This window comes from Populus euphratica, unplaced genomic scaffold (assembly GCF_000495115.2).
Source record: "Populus euphratica unplaced genomic scaffold, PopEup_1.0 scaffold5.1, whole genome shotgun sequence".
In the NCBI taxonomy this organism is placed as follows: domain Eukaryota; kingdom Viridiplantae; phylum Streptophyta; class Magnoliopsida; order Malpighiales; family Salicaceae; genus Populus; species Populus euphratica.
In genome coordinates this window covers 1,109,813-1,131,215 of record NW_011499848.1, presented here as the reverse complement: position 1 = coordinate 1,131,215, position 21,403 = coordinate 1,109,813, and the positions used below count along the sequence as shown (strand labels likewise).

At 35.8% G+C, this 21,403-nt stretch overlaps 2 protein-coding genes across 8 annotated transcripts; one reads left to right on the top strand and one right to left on the bottom strand.

Moving 5' to 3' along the window:
* Positions 1-1,607: 1,607 nt before the first annotated feature.
* On the top strand, positions 1,608-10,863 carry LOC105112968 (spectrin beta chain, brain). 4 transcript variants are annotated; one of them, XM_011008934.1, is made up of 16 exons: positions 1,608-1,742; positions 2,061-2,346; positions 2,794-3,031; positions 3,283-3,560; positions 5,088-5,252; positions 5,370-6,134; positions 6,247-6,341; positions 6,744-6,806; positions 6,899-6,987; positions 7,089-7,154; positions 7,361-7,984; positions 8,090-8,158; positions 8,336-8,406; positions 8,484-8,541; positions 9,510-9,786; positions 10,011-10,863. In XM_011008934.1, the coding sequence occupies exons 2-16, from the start codon at positions 2,072-2,074 to the stop codon at positions 10,619-10,621; spliced, it is 3,744 nt and encodes a 1,247-aa protein (XP_011007236.1). In that variant the 5' UTR covers positions 1,608-1,742; positions 2,061-2,071; the 3' UTR covers positions 10,622-10,863. The 4 variants fall into 4 exon arrangements, with proteins under 4 accessions (XP_011007236.1, XP_011007245.1, XP_011007221.1 ...); XM_011008943.1 differs by having other exon boundaries at positions 2,794-3,037; positions 9,510-9,777; XM_011008919.1 differs by having other exon boundaries at positions 2,794-3,037.
* A 3,968-nt stretch (positions 10,864-14,831) lies between these two features.
* Positions 14,832-21,363, bottom strand: LOC105112947 (transcription factor TGA2). 4 transcript variants are annotated; one of them, XM_011008890.1, is made up of 13 exons: positions 20,946-21,362; positions 20,641-20,829; positions 20,457-20,548; positions 20,008-20,093; positions 19,446-19,706; positions 18,689-18,727; positions 18,523-18,582; positions 18,354-18,431; positions 18,207-18,255; positions 17,810-18,081; positions 17,106-17,327; positions 15,461-15,603; positions 14,832-15,183 (listed from the first exon to the last, which is right to left on the bottom strand). In XM_011008890.1, the coding sequence occupies exons 2-13, from the start codon at positions 20,748-20,750 to the stop codon at positions 15,096-15,098; spliced, it is 1,500 nt and encodes a 499-aa protein (XP_011007192.1). In that variant the 5' UTR covers positions 20,751-20,829; positions 20,946-21,362; the 3' UTR covers positions 14,832-15,095. The 4 variants fall into 4 exon arrangements, with proteins under 4 accessions (XP_011007192.1, XP_011007183.1, XP_011007200.1 ...); XM_011008881.1 differs by having other exon boundaries at positions 20,641-20,788; XM_011008898.1 differs by having other exon boundaries at positions 20,011-20,093; positions 20,641-20,788; positions 20,946-21,361.
* Between the last annotated feature and the right edge of the window lie 40 nt (positions 21,364-21,403).

Sequence of the window (21,403 nt, the reverse complement as noted above, 5' to 3'; positions counted from 1 at the left end):
CCTATAGTTTGATTTGAATTTCAGTTTCCCACCATACTTTCATAAATTATATTTTTCATTTTGTAGTTTATATCTTCAATAACACTTTACTTCATCATCAACGCATTTTGTTTATATTTTTTGTATTTAGGATGTAAAGTGTAATTTATAAAAGTATAGAGGGAAAATAAAATTTAAATCAAACTATAGCAAGGTTTTTATAATTATCCATTTCATTTATTATCAATACAACAATTAATTGATTTATACTAATTTGAAGATCAAGTGCAATGTTTAAATCAAATTATCACAAGGTTTTTATGATTATCCCATTAATTTGTTATCAATACAATAATTGATTGATTTATATTAATTTGAAGAATCAAGTATAATGTTTAGCAACTTATCATGGTCTCTCGAGTATTAAAAAAGTCATAAGTGATTTACTTAATTTTTCAGTGATTAATTTCTCAGTGTAAATATTATTCATTGTTCAAGAATGTTCTAATTTAGATATCATAGCATAAAGTATATATATTTTGTCAAATCATGTTAGTTCTTAACATTATAGTCATTGATTATTTGAATAAAATTTTGAAATACTTTTCAAAATTAATTCCACATTGACCAAGGATTTACAATTAATATTATTTGAAAATAAATAAAATATTTTATTTAGGATGATGAATCATCTCTTGATTATTCAAATATTTTCGTATATTTTATATTATACTGAATATTTGCTCGTTTATTACCATTAATTAAGATAAAGTTATGGTCTATATTAAAATATAATACTCTTTATATAATATTACGAGGTAATCTTAATTCTAAGTAATATCTACACAACTATTATAATAGCATTTTTATAAATATAAATGATGTCTTTATATTAAATTTTTAAGTAAAGTAGTTTGATATACCAGTTATGTGATAAATATTTGCATATTAATTTTATATATTCTTCATACCTCAATTTATGAGAGAATAACGAGGCAGAAGAATGATTATTTTAATTTTATTTATTCTATTTAAAACAATTTATAAAATTATATATATTTTTTTAATTTTATTTTTGTTTAATCTTTTAATTTATAAGATTTATTCTTCATAATTTTAATAAACTTATTACAAGCCTTTCCTCTCTGATAACGAGGCAGAAGAATGATTATTTTAATTTTATTTATTCTATTTAAAACAATTTATAAAATTATATATATTTTTTTAATTTTATTTTTGTTTAATCTTTAAAATTTATTCTTCATAATTTTAATAAACTTAACAAAAATAAAATATTAATAAGCTATTTTTCAACTTATTTTTTATGATACTATCAAAAATAAAAAACGGCCCACTGAACACCCTGCAAACCCAGCAGGCAGGTAAGGCAGCGCGGGGCTGACAGGCATGCAACTCCAAGGCTGGAACCCGTGACAGGAGAAGGCGCGGGCCCACTAATGTTTTTTAACCGGTACACACGTAGATACGCGAAGGGATCCAATCATTAGTAATTTAAATAGAATAGGACCCAATTTGACAGAAGCTAAAGTAATTATATCAATTAGACCAGATACTAAAACTTTAGGGACTAAAGATAATCTTTATTATGATCTCCCGGCTCTTTACTTTCCTCCCTGTTGCTTTCAACATTACCACCAAGTTTCCTCACGTCTCTCTCTCTATAAAATTTATACCCAAATTTCCTCTCTCTAGAAAAAATAGTAGTAATTTTTTAATTGAAGCTTAACTACATCGATTCTAAGGTAATCTTCGATTTCCTCTTTTAATTTCTCCGAATTTTGACTGTAACTAGTAGCTAGGGTTTTTCTTCATCTCTTTTGAAATTTATATTTTTTCTAACTATTTCATGTCATTAACTCAAGGATTTTTGTTCTACTTGCAATTAGTAGCTGATTGCTAAGGATTAACGTGGAAATTTCGATTTTCTTGCAGTTTTTTCCTCATAAAACTGTGTTTTTCTATTGTGAATTTTCTGCTTGGTTCCTCAGAAAATGGCGGGGAAAGAAAATGAATTGAGTGTTTCTCTTTGTGTTATTAAGTTAGTTTCTTGTTTCTAGCAGGTTAAGACGGAATGTTAAATTCCGGGAATAATTTAAATCAAGGAGGTTCCGCAATGTCACCGGATATGCCACCAGTTACACAATGTGTTCCTTTGGAGCCTATTACATTAGGCAATCAGAAATATACGCGGTCTGGAGAGGTGAGGAGGGTTTTGGGAGTTCCTCTTGGTAGTGTGTCAGAGGACCATTCGTTTGGAGTTGCGCATCCCAAGCCGATGCCTCCAGTGGCAACGGAGGAGCTAAAGCACTTTAAAGAAAGTGTGCAAGATACCTCTAGAAAGGCCAAGTATTTTGTTCATCTCATTGCTACCTTTTAGTTTATGTTATGGTTCGGGATTTTACTGGTATAACTCATGATAAGATTGTTTTAAGTGTAATGGTCGTGTGTCATGATTGACATGGAGATTTCATGGGATAATGTAGTCACGGAAAAATTTATTGCATGTATTTCATGATACAAACAAGATGATGAAAAAAACTTTGTAGTGCTTAACAGGTCCTCTGTTCCCTGATGTTTTTTTTAGCTTTTATATTTTGGAAAACCTGAATTGACCACCACATGTTATTGCAATTCAAAATTCTTTCTTTGATGCTATTCCTGTCTTTATGAATATAGAATATCCATGTTTTGCTTTAGATCATGGTGTTGAGGATGTAGTTCAATTTATTTATATGTTGCTGGACTGTGCAAACCTTTTGAGTAGTTATTAAAGATGCCATGTATTTCAAACAGGGACAGAGTAAAACTGTTGCGTGAATCCTTATCTAAATTGGAAAGGTACAGGGTAGCCTTAAGCTCAAAGAAGCGGCAAAGGAGTGAGCTTTCATTGAATGAGAGGTCAAATTTAGCAAACGTAGCAAAGGTGGCAGGTCAGATTCATAGAAATCCTCATGATGTTATGACTCAAAGATTGGAGGACAGGACAAAGAGTATTGGGCTCAACAAGCGTGCTCGTACTTCAGTGGCTGATGTGCGGGTTTGTACTTGAATATAGATTTTGATATCTTTTCTTCTTTTGTGTATCTTCATAATGTTTACTGCATGGGTTTCTGTTCCAGATATTTGATTAGAGAGTAGGCAGTTAGTTTCTTAGATGCTTTGTTGAATCAGCCTCCCCCTTTGACCATCAAGAGTGTTTATGTTCTCCCTGTAGTATAATCTAGCTTTAACCCTGTTTATATTTTCTGCTAAGTTTTGATAGAATTTTTCTTGTGCTACCAGGCAGATGGTAGGTCCTCGGTGCCCTCAAGGCAACATATGGTAATGGATAAGAATGGAGATGTGGTCCAGGATCTTGGTGGTGGTGCTGTCCGGTATGAAGAAAAGATCCGCAGATTGCCTGCTGGAGGTGAAGGATGGGATACAAAAAATAAAAAGAAACGTTCTGTTGGAGTGATGGGTAATAGAGTTATAAACAGTGATCGAGAACAAAAACGAGCTATGCCTTCCAAGATGAGTGCTGACTCTAAGTTGCGATCATGTGATGCTCAGGGTTTCAGGTAATTCTGTTAGTACATTGACCTGATTACTGATTTTTTGGGTAATGTTATCATTCTGGTCTAATAGCAGGGATCTGCTACAGTTTTATTTTGAGTTTAAGAATGGAGACATCGTGTTTATAAAGCTTGTATCCTATTTGTATCTTTATTGTTTGTTTGGGTTCTCCTTTCCAAAGCGGTGATCTATAATTGACATGCTAGTACATTGCTGCTGCTCTTTAATGGAGTACTTGATGATTTTTGAAGAATAATATCATCTTACACTTTTGCTGATTAAACTATTGGTTGAAGTTGTTCCCCAAGGAATTAAACTCTCTAAATTTTGTTAATTGTTCACAAAACTTAGCAGGAATTGAAAATTTGATTATAATATGGCTAAGATTGATGTAACATCTATCATATAATACATTGGCCAGCTATTTCAATGCCCAGGCTTTAGTGTTTTGACAACTTTCATATTTTCTTCAAAATTGCAGGTGCAAAAACATTTCTTCAGAAACTGTAATTATATTTGTAGCATGTTTTATGAATGACGCTGACATGAACAGTCAAAGAACTTGACTGCTTTTGCAGTTTGATCTGCAAATGTTCCTCAAAGTTTGGGTTTATCTTTAGCTTGGCTGGTGAGTGGCGTGCAAGAGTTTTTATGGGGTATTAGAGTGAAAGAAGGGAGGGGAGATATGTTCTGGTATGGAGTTTTCCAGGGAAAGGGAAGGGAAGAGAACAAACCATTCTGGCTCCTTATGATAACTTCCTAGGCACAGGAAGGACCACAATCTCTAGTTCCCTTCAAGTGGTGAAAAATAAATTTCTTAAATCCTAAGTAAGGGTTGTCAATGAGGGGGGAAATAGTTGTATAATTTTGACTTTAGGTTTACATTGCTTCGTTCTCTAAGGAATTTTATGTTGGTTCTTTAATGTTGACTCCACATCTTTTAAACAATTAAGCCAGGCTTATTCCTCTATAACAGAACCAAATATGTGAACATTAGGACTCCATCCTCACATTCTTCTTCATTTCCTTATTTTAGATACCCTCTTTGCCTTTGCTTCCCCTCCTCTGATCCTCCCACCAGACATTCTGTAAATGGTGGAAGTGGGAAAACTTAGTTCAGGCTTGATGCTGTCATATGTGTTTGTGATTGTAGTTCCATTCATGTTTGATGTCCTTTTTCTAATTTACCAAATTGGTTTTGTCAAATTAATTAATTGTGCTCTAACTGTTTGGCTGCTCAGGAAGGAAAGTATGGTTTTTTCTGCTATGATGCATATAGTGGTTGCTTTATTTCATGCTTGTCTGAATTGTTTCCTAATTATATAAGGCTTCTGCGTGTCTATGGCTGTATGTCACATGTTTAATCCCTGCTTTATTCTTTCTTGTCAGTTATGCTATCTTTTTTTGTAAGTAGCCATCCAGTTGTTGTTATGCTACTGATTAAACTGTGCTCATGCTTTTTCCCACATTCATGATAAAAGAAGAAAAAGAAAGAGATTTTGTTAGATAAATGGGTTTCTAATATATTACAGATCAAAGTCATCTGCTGGAGTCAGTGGATTCAACAAGTTGGAAGGTTCTTTTGAACCTACCAGTTCAGATACCAGTGCAGTCCTCAAGAATGAAATGGAAAGTGGTCTTCCAAGAAATCGTATTGCTCTTTTAGAGCATAAGGTTGTGACGAAAGGAACAAATAAGTATGTATTTTCATCTTTAATAACTAACTCTTTTGTAGAAATGTATCAACAGGTTACATAAGATGGTTTGCTATTGACTAGTGTGGCTATTAATTGGTATGTGGTGCTGTTTATCAGGCCAAATATTCACGAGGATAATTCAGCAAGCACTCCTAATACAGTGATAAAGGCAAAGGTTTCCCGGGCACCACGTACTGGGTCCATCATGCTGCTAGATTCGTCACTTAAAGTTCAGCCCTCACCCACATCCCTTCAAGGTTCGGAACAGCCTACAAGTTCAAATAAAATCCAACTGCCAGGAGTGGTAAATAACCATAAGGGTCATATACCAGCAGGCTCATCCTCACATGCAATAGCTCAGTGGGTTGGTCAGAGACCACACAAAAACTCACGCACACGGAGGGCAAATATAATGGCTCCTGTTTCAAACCATATTGAATCTCAGATGTCATCTCAAGGTTTTCCCATTCCTGAATTTAGTGCTAGAACTTCTTCCATTGGAACCAAAGGATCTCAGATTGCCAGCAATCTAGATACCAACACTCCAAAATTCAAGAGGGAACTTGAGAGTGTTCCATCTCCATTTGGGTTGTCTGAAAGTGAAGAATCGGGAGCTGGAGACAATAAACCAAAGGACAAAGGAACAGATGGTAGCGAGGTTTCTCTATCTGCAAGTCAGAAAGTTGGAACTTTTGTATTGCCTGCTAGGAAGAATAAATTATCAACGAATGAAATTGGGGATGGCGTGCGGAGACAAGGAAGGAGTGGACGAGGGTCATCTTTAACAAGGCCAGTTACTCATCCAGTGAGGGAGAAGTTAGAGAATCTTCCAGCTGTAAAGCCACTTCAAAGTTCAAAGGCTGCTTCTGATAAGAATAAAAGGTGTCTTCCCTAACTGCCCCTACTCCAAAGTGGTGGTTGATCAAATTATAGCGTGAACTTGTTTTAGACCCTGTTCTGAATTTTGAGGCTTATATATATTTCTCTGAATCAGCAAAACTGGCCGTCCACCTTCCAAGAAGTTGAAAGATCGGAAGGCTGTAGTGCGTGTTGGACCAATGCCCAACAGCAGTTCCTTAGATTTTACAGGTACTATTAATTAACAACTGTACAATAAATTTGGAATTTGCATTTTTAGATTTGTGATAGGTGTAGAAACACTGTTGTGCATGATGAACATTGCGAATCTTATAGCTGTGCTGCAAGGACAAAATTATATGAGAGTCTTTTTCCCAATAGACAAACCTTCTCTTCTTGGCATTACCAAGATACTCGGCTTGAATAAATACCAAATGGCCATCTACATCTTCCAGTGAATTTATGCTTCTCTTTTTTTTTTTTTGGTAGTTTCAGGTTTTATTTATTATTTTGTCTATGCATATGCAAGCAATTCAAAATGGTAGAAATTTAGCAGATAACTTTGTACAAATTCCATTTGATTTAAATATTAGCTGCAATTTCTTCTAATATGCATTGGCATATTATTCACAGTTGAATCTGATGATGATCATGAAGAACTATTTTCAGCTGCCAATTCTGCTCGGAAAGCTAGTGGTATGCATCTTTACCTTTTCATTAAGCTTTTCTATAGAAGCCAGCTCTGTTTTTGGAATAAACTTCATCTTAAAAAATGGTTGCTTTTGTAGACCTTGCCTGTTCTGGTCCTTTTTGGAAGAAGATGGACTCTTATTTTGCTCCTGTCAGCTTAGAGGATATGTCCTACTTGAAGCAGGAGGTAATAAGTGGGATGCTTTGATAAATTTGGGATGTTGTGAACGCTTATGAATTAGAGACTTACAATTTCTCTTGCTTTGTTGCTCTTTGTGGTTTGTTCAGCTAACATCTGCACAAGGGATTGATGAGAGTTTTTCTCAAATGCTTGGCGCAACATATAATGTTTTGGTACTATTCTTTAATTATCCGGTCTCTCTTTTTCTCTCATGCATTCCTATAAATTGCATTGTGGCTTACCTCCAATTTGTTCAAGAATTGATACGAATTTTCAACTGTCAGAGATCAGTTTTATTTTAATCCCAAGTAAACTCAAATGAAACTAAAAAAGAAAAATGTGAGAATGAAATTTGATAAAAAAGATCCTTTTCTATCAGGGTGTTCTTGTGCACAAAGAAGTACATCCTGGCAGAAGACAAGGAGAGGACTTCAATCAAGAATCAGCCAAAACAACTTCTTTATGTGGAAGAGTTGAAATGGGAAGTTTGGACAAGGTCGCTCCATTATACCAAAGAGTTCTTTCTGCTTTAATTGAAGAAGATGAAAGTGAAGAATTTTACACACAAAGTGAAGGGAAGAACATGTCTCTTCACTATGCCAGTGATGATTCTCATTGTGGTTCATGTAATCTGATTGATATTGAACCTAAAGATAGAGACAGAATGGAATCTGAAGTTGAGTCAAAAGTGAATTTTCAGACACAGAAGAGTTGTTTCTTGGATAGACTTTCATGTGATAAGAGTGTCGCATCAAATGCAATTGGGAATCCAAGCATGTCCAGTTCGTTGCATAGCAATGAACAGTGGCCAGTAGATGATGGCTTTTCACATTCAGATACTGGGCATGCCAGTGAAATATGTTCTAATGATCCAGGTTCCTTGCAGATTAGAGAAATAAATATGCCTGGCTTTTCTTCGTCTGATGGCCAATATCAGCTGATGTGTTTGGATGATCGGCTTTTGCTTGAGCTACAGAGTATTGGTTTATGCCCAGAAACATTGGTAAACATTCTTTTCTGTACATTTATTTGTCTTTTCTCAAGTTATATCATGGTGTGTTCCTCAATTTTGTTTCATATTTTATATGCTTCTCATGCCTTCCTGCAGCCTGATCTAGCAGAGGGCGAAGTGATTAATCAAGATATAATGGAGCTTAAAGAAGGGCTGCACCAGCAGGTTGTGTGCCTCGGTTTCTTTTTCTCTATTTATTTCTTAATGAAGAAAGTGTTTGCACTGTTTCTTTCCTCTTTTTTTCTTCTTTTTTTAACTTACGTGAATTTTTCTTTTGAATTCATTTTTTTTTCCCTTTTTACTTGGCTTGTTATCTTTTGTAACAACTTCCATTTCTGACAGACTGGAATAATGAAAAACAAGCTAGGGAAACTTGGTAAAGTTGTTCCGAAAGTAAGAGATATGGAAAGAAGGTAGGTTTTTTGGTGGTTGTGTGTCATGAAATCCTTAGAGTTTTTGCTTATATCAAAGTAACACTGTTTGTTTGCAGGAACGTTGAACAGGTTGCAATGGACCAACTTATTGAGATGGCTTACAGAAAACTACTGGTATTTGTTTTAGTCTTCTATTGAGCCATTGTTTCTTTTTGTCAACTTCTAAGCAATTAAGGATGGCTATATTATGCAAACCTAGACCACACAGAGTTACAATTTTGCTTCCCCATCTTTTTAGATGGCCTTTGATTGAGATAGAAATATTTTTGGACAAAAAACTTGCATTTAAGGACAGGCATATGTGGACCTCAACAATTTCTTTTCCACCTTTGAATTTGTCAAATAGATTGAGGACACAGCCTTGTGGCCAGGGGTGTGTGAGTTTGATCAAGAAAATTAAGATTTTTTTGCATTCCTACTTGTACAACATGTTTACTTGTTTGCTGCGCTCCTAAATGAACTTTTCTTGAAAGAACTGTTGAATTTAGGGTCCTCAAATGAAACCTGTGCCTTTTTGTGCATACTTTGTGATCGTTAAATGTTTTTAATTTTATAAAATGTAGTTTTTTTTTTAATAAAAAGCACTCGTTTTCTTTCGGGGAATAAGGAAAAATATGTTCCTAGTTGTGTTTGTGTCTGTAAGAAGTTGCATGCTAGTTACTGAAAGACATTGCTTGGTTGTTCCACGTGGGCATATGGTTTAGTAGCCTAATCCCATAGAATTTTCAGGCTATTCTGAGATAGCATAGCAATTGTATTTACCTATCCTACTAGTGGAGAAAATCAAATTACACCTTCATAAAACTGGAAAATTTGGACGTCTATTCTGTACTGTAGTTTTTCAATAAATCCAATGTGCAAGATTAGAATCTGGAATGGACAAGCGTGGAAAATGAATGCAATGCTTCTCTGTTTTGTTGTGGAGATCAAAGGTTAGAACACATAATAACCTTTGGGAGTTCAAAACTGGTGTAACTTGGTCCCTTCCAGATTGGTCATGCAAAACATTCCATGTAATTATGAGAATTAAGACCTTTTTTATCTGTTTTATATTATTGTAACTCTGTTATCAATTTATACAGGCTTGTCGTGGGAACAATACCTCAAAAAGTACCATCCGCAAGGTTTCAAGGCAAGTTGCATTGGCCTTTGTCAAACGCGCACTTGTTAGATGTCGCAAATTCGAAGATACTGGCAGCAGTTGTTTTAGTGAGCCTGTGCTACAGGAGATCATATTCTCTGCACCTTCATGCAACAATGACGCCAAATCTGTGGACTGTGTTGGCTCAGGAACTGCGAGTAACACTTGTAATGAAGTCTCTAACATTCATGCTGAAGCCAGAGGATCAGGTATATCAGGTCAAATCTTTTCGGTGCTCTTTGATTGTGCTTATTAATTATCTCTTAGGATGGATTGACAATGTGCTATGCATTTCTCAAAATTCTCAGACTTTCTCTGGCGATGTCACATGTCAGAATATTGATAGTATACTATGATAATTTTGACTATTTTTAGCATTTTTTTAAGTTGCTTTTGTGTTTCACCAGCAGCATATAATTCTGTCTCCTTTTCTTGGCACCAGGTGCTGTTTCTAGCACTATCGAGAGATACGATTCTCATAGTGTCAACTTTGATAGAATTAAGAAGAGGGAAGTGCTTATAGATGATGTTATTGGTAGCGCTTCATCAAGGGTAACATCCACCCTTGACAGTGCTGGTCTTGGTGGAGTAAAGGGTAAGAGAAGTGATAGAGATAGAGAACAGAGCAAGGATAATTCAAGAAGCAATTCTGTTTCTGGGGCCAGTCGCTCATCATTGGATTGCATCAAAGGCGAGTGCAAAACAAAACCAAAGCCCAAGCAAAAGAGTACTCATTTATTGAATTCAGGAAATGGACCTCATGGATCTGCTCATTCAGTAGCCAATGCTAGTAATAAAATAGAGCGCGTGGGGTCAATGTCTCTTGGCAACATTCCTCAGGATGCCCCCAAAGAAGCAAACGATCCGAATGATTTTGCAAACTTGCAACTGAATGAAATTGATACAATTGAACTAGGAGTATCTACTGACCTCGATGGGCCTCATGATCTCGGCTCTTGGTTGAATATTGATGAGGATGGATTACAAGACCATGATTCTATAGGTCTTGAAATACCAATGGATGACCTTACAGAGTTGAGCATGCTTTTGTAAAGAACTTTGCACTTCATGCTGGTGGAGCGGGAATGCAAAAACCATTTTTGAGATCCAATCTAACCTTCCTGGTCGAAAAGTAATCGAGGTAAGCAAATCAATAATTGTAATTATCGTTGATTCTTCATTATACAAGTAATTGAAGTACATTGATTGTATGAACCGAGATACTGCTTTGAGTCCAAAAAGATCCACGTCCCCTTCAGAATTGCAGTATATCTATCAATCTATCTGTTTCTGCATGACAGACTTATCTTTCCTTGTTTCTTCGTCAATCCCTTTCCAAATGCATCCTCATCTGATTCATGTTCTCATCATAGTTTTCGTTCCGATCACAAGAGAAAATGAACTTTTGGCATACTTTGCATAAAGTAACAGAACATTTTAATTTCTCATAATACATGCGCAGTATACGTACGATCAAGTAACGAGTCAGCTGCGAGGACTTCTCTTTACTATCTGTTTCACCTTGCTAAACATGAACGACGCATCAATGCACGAATTCCTTAATAGACATTGGATGTTACTTGGCACCTCTTAAGTAAAACACAATTGGATTAATCCCTTTTTTTATCCACCTATCCCATTCAAGTCTCTGGAAATTAGTTTAACTTCTGCAATGCGCGCGCGTATAATTTTTGTCCTTTGGGAGGCAGACTTTGTTTTGGCTGCAAGAGGGCGCACTGTCAGAGAAGGAAAATAATTCCAAGATAATGATGGTCTTGCGTAGCACTCCACTTTACAGAGGATTTTTCTCATCCTCGGCAGCAGTATCTCGAGTCCTTGCATTCAAAGAGATCTATAAATACTAGGGTTTTGTTGATAAGTACTAAATCGCAGACCTGTCATCCAGTGCCCCTCTGCAGCCAGCTACAGACATCGAGTGTCATCTGGGCTTTCAATGTAGACGTTTTGTACCTGTGTAGTGGTTTTTGTTTTTAAATTTTCTTGTCTAACCTCGTCCCTCTCCATTGTCTCCCATTCTCCATGAGAAACTAAATCCAGATTTTTGTTTTCCTACCAGTTATATTACCGGACCTTCGTAGACGGTCGGTAAAAAGTTGATCATTCTACACCTTTCCTCCGATGAGCCAGCAATTCTGAGCCCTCGACAATGACGAATGGTACTTTTTTCTGACAAACAAGTGGTTGACCATAAATTACAAAATTAGCAAAAAACAACCACCCAATATATATATGACGAAGAGAGAGAATGTAAACCAATGGCAAGAATTGGATTTGGTTAACCATCGTTGATCCCAGCCCATCTCTTTATGAATGATTGGGTGAGTTGAAGCAACCATGCTAGTCAATGCCAGACAAGCTTTTATTAAATAAATGTTAGGAATGTATTTGCCTGATGATGCATAACTTCATGAACTCCTAATTTCTGATTGGCCCTTTTCTTTTGATACAGAGAAGGGATGGAAGCAGCACATCACCCTTAGAGAGTTAAAACCTAATCTTAAAAAAGGGTGCATAGGACACATAAAAGTAGAGGATGACAGGGAGGTCATCACTGTGCTCGTATCCTATCACCTTGTGGGGTTATAAAGGCACGCTGATAATGACCCTTAATGGGTCCAAAAGCTGAGAGGCAAAAAGCAACATTAACGAATCCACAATGAATTCATAATTAAGGTTAATTAATTAATGTAATTAATTTATTAACTACGTGCAGGAGCATGATATGGCATTTGATCTATACGTAGATCGATTGTTGCCATCAAAGATATGCTACAAAATCTTGAGAGACGATTATAAAAAGAGACATGTCGGTATCTGCTTAAACAAGTAGTTATTAAAAATCAAGAGCCATTTTGTAATTAGTGACCTAATTTTGATCCAATGTGTCCCAGTGAGGGAATGAATTACAGCCATATACCTTCCTTCGCATGCAGGTGCAGGTTGGCTGTGGATATATATATATATAGAGAGAGAGTTCATGTTTGGCAACCTATACTAATTAATTCCAGATTGTATCTTTTTTTTGTATATATAGAAACTGAAATCCACAGTTTTAAAGAAAAAGATATTAATATCAATAAATTATAGATTGTATCTAAAGTAATAAAATTAAGATTTAATACAATCTGTTTTTAAATCAAACCGATAAATTTCTCCCAAAGAGACATTCTACTTCTCCAACTTATTTTCAAGTTTTAGATACATATTTTTTGGGGCAAATATATATATATATATATATATATATATATTGGCACAATATTTTTATTATTAAATTTTGCTTGTTCTGTCATATTAACATAATAATTAAGATGTGAACTGGGTTAAGTTTCATGTTAAATTAAGTATGTATTCACCTAATTAAACTCGGTGACTCGATTAAGATCTAAATAAAAATTGGTTTGAATTTAAAAACAAAAAAAAATATAGTTCTAACTTTTTAATTAAAACAACTTCATTTTGGATTCAATCGTCTAATCCATCATCTAAATCTTAAATCAAGCTATAGTTTGAGCCGGTTTTATAAGCATGCAAGTGTCTACTGCCCCACCATTAATTTTCCAGTTCTAGAAATATCATGTCCAAATTACATATCTTCATTTTGATTGACCCAAGCCTGAGATTTTTATTAATAAAAAAAACTTGCAAACACTAAATATGTTGATGCATGGGAACTATGGACTCAGTGCAAAGAACCTGGATATATAGAAAGAAAACTATACAAGATACATTCTTTCAAAGCCCACAGAAACAATATATTTTCTCTGAAATCTTTCGAAGATGCCTGCAAGGAAATGGAAGTAAAGAACACTGTCAAGCTGGCCTTCTTCTCTCTTTATCCATCGCACACGTAAAACAGGCAGCATGCATGCTCCCGCCACATGTATCACGAATGCCCTTCAGCCAAGACACGCACGCATATGCTAGTCCTCTGGTAGCCAGGCAGCACAAATATTTAGATATTGTATCTTGTTACTGCAGGCTCTCTGGTCCTTACCACTTGCATGCCGTTTATACATTCTTCAGATTCACCATTATATGTTTTTTAGCTGCAGAACTCATGGCATTATTACATGAAGACAAGGGCATATGAAGATGGTATGAATGCAGAATGTATTTTTAAAATTATTTGAAAATAATATATATAATCCAGTTTGAAAATACCTCTCTACATAAATAGAAGAAGAAGAAGAAGAAGAAGATCTTAATTGAAATTTTAAACAGTTGGGAAATGATCACCAAACAACATTAAATATCCTAGCAACATAAGAGCGATATATAATCATACCTTAAACTATATAAATTATATATGGTTAATTTAATATAGGTTTGAAATCGAAGGTCCAATGAATTAATTAAGTTATACTGATCACAAGCTAGCTAGCTAGACCATGCATTTCATAGAAAAAAATAAAAAGTTGAAGTGATCCTGTCCACCATTGATGCAAGTTGCTCCTTCGTCGACCTTCTTTAGAATATATTATTGCTTTTGGCTCGGTTGTTTCTCCATGCTTTGTTAGGTCAAGGTAATAAAAACTTTGTCTCTCTCTAACCATTCTTGCTCGTCCTTTCTCCAAGATTTATCATGATAAATATATTAATTGATTCTCTCTTAAAATAAATGAAGAGTTGCAAACAACCTTCTCTCTCTCTATTGCGCTATAAATTTTGTAATAAAACCTTGCAGGTAAAGACAATAGACTGGGTTTCTCCTTTGTCCTCTGTAGATTTGAATAATCCATGGCCTCCCCTTCACAACCACTTTCATATAAATGAATTGCAACCGTCCTCTCTTTTTCAACCATTTTTTTAATAAAATTTTGACTATTTTTTCCCGGGGGTTTTCCCATTAAAAGCAATGCAATTCTTTTTAGACATACACATACATGGAGTATTAACCATTTCTAGCGTTTCTCATGATTCAAGCATGGGTAGAAAACTCTACGGGCTCATGATTGATTCTAGTTTAAGTTTTGGGTTAAAAAATAATTAAATAAACTCGGTTAAAAACTCAAGTTAACTAACAAATTAACTTCGATCTAATCCAGTGAAAGCCCTACTTTCAATTCATCGACTTTTTTACTTACCAAAACATATTGCTTTAATTTTTTTTGAAACAAAACAAAACTAGATTCAATCTAGATCAAGCCTCTCTATCCATGATGTCGCCCCTAATCGATATCGAGTTCGGTTTCTATAACTTTGAATTCAAGAGGCCGTAGAAGATATAAAAGACACGTTCATATCTTTCTTTAAGCAAGCGGGGAAGGCTCCTCATGCATATAAAATTGATTTACATTTACAAGATAACATAGTAATTGATAATATAAAGATAACGAGGAAGGCAAAGGAGAAAGAAAAGAAAAGAAAACGATCCTATCTTCACTAAAGTGCCTATCCGAATTCCAACAGCCCATAACATTTGTCGCAACACAGGTTCTCAGTCACCGAGGAAGGCAAGCTGTCTGGCTCTTTTGTATCGCCATCCCTTTTTCTTTTTTTTTTTATATTAAAAGTTGGCGAAATGATTCTGTGAAGGATGCACCATTTGAAGATCAGTGGTGGTTTGGCATGAGTTATCTTCACTCATCATTGTCCTGCGAAAAATAAGAACACCGACCTGCTATTAAACTAGATCTCAAATTAAGGCGATTGTAATAACAATTCATCTGCTTTTGGTTGGTACATATCATTCTCTAATAATGAAAAGTAATCATAGTTAAGAGAAGAATATACGACCGACCTATCAACAAAAAGTAAGATGATAGAAAAGATGTCATAAGATATAATTTTGTCATTAGAAACTTCCATTTAAGTCAAGTTTGGACACCTTGGAAGTTCAAGGACTAATAATTTATCACAGAGAATACTTACTCTCTAGGACGAGATGCCCATAGGGAACTAAGCGCTCGTAGCCTCCGATAATACTCTCCGATCACCAAAAAACACCGCGCCACCTGTCTTACCGTCAAAATCCGGCGGAGTTGGTGAAGGGTTTGTTGCCTCAGATTGTCAGCCTGTATTTTTTTAATAAAAAAAGACATATATCTCCTTAAATAATGATAATAACAAAAAAAAGATACAGAAAAGGGGAGGAGGAGGAGGAGGGACAAAATATATTCAATTGTGAAGAATAAATCAAATAGAAGCTATATGGGGTCCCAAACAGTTGTGTGAACATTTCAAAGAGGTTGAAGCTCATGAAGTTGTCTTGTCTAGCAGATTAGGACAATTCAAAACCATAATAAGATAAATACACAAGATGCTTAATTAATTCTCAATTGATCAAGAATTAGAGAGTTTCTAGATTAGTTTAATGTTGTTGATAGGTTTAGCTAGGGTTTGTGTATTTCAACAACCCTTATGATAGCGACGTTTTATTAGATGAAACACTCCCATCAAAACCCTAGCAGTCACATTATGAAAATGGACCTCTTAGCAGAAAAGTAAACATGTATTCTTTCCAAAATGATTGGCCATATAAAATTAAAATAAGCTATAGTGCAAGTCAAGGGACCATCCATCCACCCTAAACGTGGCAAACAAGTACGGGAAGGATCGATTTTGATGTGTAAATTTACAAGTTGACCATAAGCTTGATGGTGACAATACAATCAATATCCATTCTTCCAAGGCAGATATTTATATGATGGACAAATTAATCCATGCTCATTACATTGGGGACATGACTGTAGCATGTCCTGTTGACTAAGTTAAATTAAACACTTAATATTTTTGGATAAAAACTCGATAAAAAATGTTAAATCAAGCTTCAAGGAAATGTAAACCCTGGGACTCTTGCTCCTCGGGTGTAAGGTGTAGAAATGGCGGCTCAAAACAAGCTAGTCATGTTGGATATATAATGGAATGGAACATTTGAGCTACTACAACCCTTCTTCTTTGTTGATAGTTGAACTAGAACTACTTCGAAAGGTTTTTGTTCACTTGCATATGATTAATGTCATCAAACACATCTCTAATCATGGTGTTAAGACAAATCAACATCTAATCTTCTATCACTTGATCAAATGAGAGGGATATTATTGTAGTTTAAAGTATATCTGTTGCCTCCCCCGATGAAATGTTATCTCAGCCCTGTACCAAATAGCTTCCACTAGAATTTGAGCCCTTGTTATTAACATGACATGAACATTAAAGTTGATGCATCACCTTGTTGCTAATGATCAGAAGCATGATATGTAGGAGCTAGCTTTCATGAAAATTATGTGAGAAAGACCCTACTGTGTCACCTAAGTTTCTTATTTCAACCTCTAGACTTGAGAGCTAGCTAGCAGCTTTTCAATATCATTTTCAAAGAGCACTAAGCTTAACTTTGAAATGAAGTACACCACTCTCCAATTCTGACATAAACTGAAAGTGCTGTTTTTGGACTCTCCTCACAAGCCCTTGTCTGTTTACTATTGGTTAATGGCCCGTGACAAGGTACTAATAAGACTTATGATCACTATCTTATTGTCTGCTACTCAATCAATGTAATAAAGGTTAATGATATGTGTACCTGGCGAACGAACCCTTCAAGATTGGCAAGCTTGCCCAAGGCCACTACCATCTGCTGCATTCCACCAATGACCGGTCCACCGGCAATGGTGTCAACCAGAGACTGTTGGAGCTGCTCAAGGCCTTGGGAGAGAGCCTCTTCTGCCTGCTGTGAAGATTGTTGAAGGCTGTAAATCCCCATGATTTGCTGTTCTGTTAAAGGGTCTAGTTGGGATATTAACATCTGCTTGATAGAAACAAGAGGAAAAAAAAAAATAATGTTTTTTGGCTGGAACAAAATGAATAATATTCTGATAGGGATATTTTAGTCATTGAACTTTAGTTGCATGTGTATGCTCCTCTTTTAGGACACTTTAATTACTTGTCTTGATCACTCATTTTTTTAATGTATAATGTGCCCTTCATAAGGGGAATATTTCATCTGATTAAATTAAATTTAACACAAGTTTTTATTCTTTTTTTAAGCTCTTAAATCGGGTTTTTTCACTGACCCGGTATAATTAGTGTCACCGTGCCTGTTTCTTTCTTGTAAAATGACTAAAATAGCCTTACCTGTTTCTTTCAAAGGATTTTTCATAATTACTGTTCTACCTTTGTGGACTACACAATCCTGAGCACAGTAATTCCCTACGGCAACCACCAAAATGGCAGACTATCTCAAGCAGAATGTAATGAGCTAATTAAAATGGAGTAGAAAAACCAGACCTTGATGAGTTCTGAGGGCCTAAAACCACCCATCCAGAGGAAGCAACGCTCCGCCGGAGTGGACCACATTCCGGTGATGAGATGAAACACATCAGATTTAGCAGCCTCTACCTTGAGCCTGAAAATTTCATCATAATGTGACATGTATCCATCTACTATAACTCGTAGTTCACCATCAGATAAATGAGAATGCAATCCTGTCCGGAGCTCGGACATATGCCGGTGGTCATCTTCTAGCCATCTTGCATACTCCATATCAAATATTGCAGGTCCTGTAATCACAGCAATAATAACAAAAATAGTTAAAAATTATTGGTTGGGGTTAATTTAATAATAATAATAATAATAAATAATGTGAAATTTATCCATCTCCTTAAAAAATCACAAGAGAAATCACCAGAGCTGATATTGCCACCAGCACCACCACAGCCACCAAAGAATAAACCCTGAAAAGCAACCCAGAATTCAAATAAAAATTAATAGTGATTTCCTTTTTGAAAAAAAAAAAGCATTTATTACTGTAATTTTGTACATAATTAAAGACCTGCTGTCTAGCTCTTTGAAGATCTTGCTCTAACTGAGAAAGCTTTATTCTGCTAGTCTCTAGCTGTTGGACATATGCCTGTTTTGGGACAAAACATAAAGGCAGCATTAATGATTTTTTAGCATTAATTAAAGTGTCCAAGTTGCTGGTAAAGGGAAATGACCCTTGCCTTTTTCCTCAGTCGACTCTTCCTTGCAGCTTCTCTGTTTTGAGCTAATCTTCTCAATGTCTGAACCAAAAGCAAAGCAAAAAAAGAGATTTCTTTAGTCACCAAAGGCAACAAATTTTGAACGAATATTGTTAAGGCGGTAAAGAAAAGAAAAGGAAGAAAAAACCTTAGCATCAAGTGGTTTCTCTGATGTTGAAACTTTTCTCTGCAACATGACATAAAACACATGTAAACCTCTGTCCCAGTACCCAAAAAACAAGAAGTTTGAAATGAACCCCAAGTACAAAAAATAAATAAATTATGCTTGGTCTAAGATGTAGCATATTTATGGAGAAATAGATGGTTGAGTTAAGAATTGAAATAGAAAGATAAAAGGGATATCTCACAGAATTCCCAGGAAGAAATTGTGGTAGCTGATTCTCAATATGAGAGTCTTGTTGTAGAAATTGGAAATCAAGAACAAGGTCTGGATAGCAAAAATCATCATTTTCTGCCATTTTGTGGAGGTGTTTTGGCTAAATTCCTGGTTCCAAAACTGATTTTTAAGGCTAAAAACATATGGTTAAGTGGTAGTTATAGGGATTGAGTAAAGTGGGTCCTTGTTGCTGTACAAGAAAGAAATAAGTGTAAAGATTCTCACTTTGGCCTTACATATTTATTTACAGCTCTCTCTCACTCAGCCTCTCTCCCTCTGATTTCATGTCAGACATTTGAACAGAAAATCCTTCAGGGATCAGGGAAGGGTTTGGCCTCTTTGATTTTATGTGGGTGGTTGGGATCTGTGCTTTTGAAGATTGAAGATATGGAGAGAGGGAGCAATAAAGATACCAAATTTTTCCTGAGTTTTGGGATTTTGGGGGAGAGAGAGAGAGAAAGAGAGAACTGGGAGATTAATTATTAAGCAAAACAGTTGTGTTAAGAACCTTTTCTTGGGGAGTTTTGGCAGGTGATTGATTCTGTTGAGAGGGTCGTCCTCCTGTTCTTGATGTATCATTAGCCATATCTACTTGTTGCTGATCTTGAAACTGTAGATGCTTCTGATCAAAAGCCTGATTGTAATGATCCGAGGAAGATGCCTTTCTACTGATGGGAGATTCCGGTTCCAGAAGGGCATCAGCTTTGCTTGAAAGAGTGTTTGTTGCTGAGCCTGAGTCAGTACTCTCCCCTCCTGACTTTGAACTTCCCTAAGTTTTTTAAATTAAAACAAAAAAAGGGCAAACCCACAAGAAATATTCAAAAGGGCAGTCAAGAATCAAGATTCATTATAAAAAAATGTGCTAAATTCTGGAAATGGGAAAGCACTCAAGAGCCATGTAGAAAGTTTTAAAACTTTTCAATTAGAATGACTTCCAGGAAAATTTTGATGTGAAGAAAATAAGTGGGAAAGATTGGCTTGGACTTTCATGGCCTATTGTTTCTATCCAGTCCAGGCATCAAAAGACAAAAGAGACGGTCAAAGATAAAGAAAGGATGCCAAGAAACTACTACTCCTGGGGTTTGCTGGGATCTAATTGGCCTTGAAGGGAACATTTCCAGTGTTGCTGCACGTCTGGCTGCTACTGTAAATAAAGCTGCAAGAATCAACAAAAGCAGAATCTCAGAAGATCAGATCACCTCAAAATAAAGACAATAAGATTTTAGTACTATTTTCTTTGCCACCTAATCCCCCTCTTTTGTGCAGTTAAAGTCAAGTGAATCATTCCAAGGCGGTCAGGTTACTATGTTTGTAGCCTCTTACACCATTGATTTCTCTAGCCTCCTCAGAATGATTACTGTATCGGAAATGGTAACAACCCCCTCATGCTGTACTCTTCTATAGACTAGACAAATTCAAACCTCTCTCTCTGCGTGTTTTAGAGCTGGTTATGCTTATCAAGCGTCACAAAAGGAGAAAAGATAGCTAAGAAAGATATAGGAAAAGGGTGGTAGCATACGTGCTTTAGCTTCATCATTCCTAATCTGAACTCCTTGCAGCACAATCGCTTCTTCCAGCTCTCCAAAATCAAAAGCAGATCCTTCTTGATTACTAGAGACAAAAACATAATAATACCATGTCAGTCATAACCAGAAAACTATTCAAATATGAGAATTTTGAAAGTTGACTAGTTCTTGGCATACATGAAATTGGCTGATGGGGTGTCGATTCCATGAACAAGTGCATAAGGGAGATGGTGATTCGAGGGAACTGAGTTTGATAAACCAGTCTCTCCAACTCTGTAGCTAGCCATGCAAGACTCTCTTTTTTAGACCATTCTACTTACCATATCTTTCTCCAACAAGAAGTAACAGATCAAAAACAAAAACATGTTGTATATTAGACACCAAAAAGAAATGGAAAGAAACAGAGAAGTTGGACAGCAAGTAAACTACTGTGAAAACAAATTCAAATTCACAAGCACTATAGCATCTAATTCTATGTTTACCTCAGTTTAGTATTGAATCCTAGAGGTAGGAAAGGAAGTTGTACTCAGAGAAGAGCACAACTGAGAGGAAAGGATGGAAATCAAAGCTAGCTTTCTTGTCAGAGTATATCTAGTTTCTACTCTACAAGAAGGGACGGGTCTTTATCTTCAGATATCTCTTTCCACTGTTTCCAACTTTTGGCCCTTTCATGGCTGTCTCTATCTCTTGCTTTCCTTAGCCTTCTTTCTCTCCTTCAATGTGAAGAAAACTAACCTTATTTGATTACTCTGTTTTGCTTTTATCTCTTTCTTCCCTTTTTTGTCTTCTTTTTGGAGTCTGCTTTAGTTCTATCAAACAGGGCTTTGAAAGCTGAAACTCATCCCCGTGTAGTAAACCAAAAACCTTTGTCCTTACAAGCTAGGGCTGTCTCAAGCCATCTGGGCTGTGAGGGGGTGGGGTGGGGTGGGTGGTTCTTGCC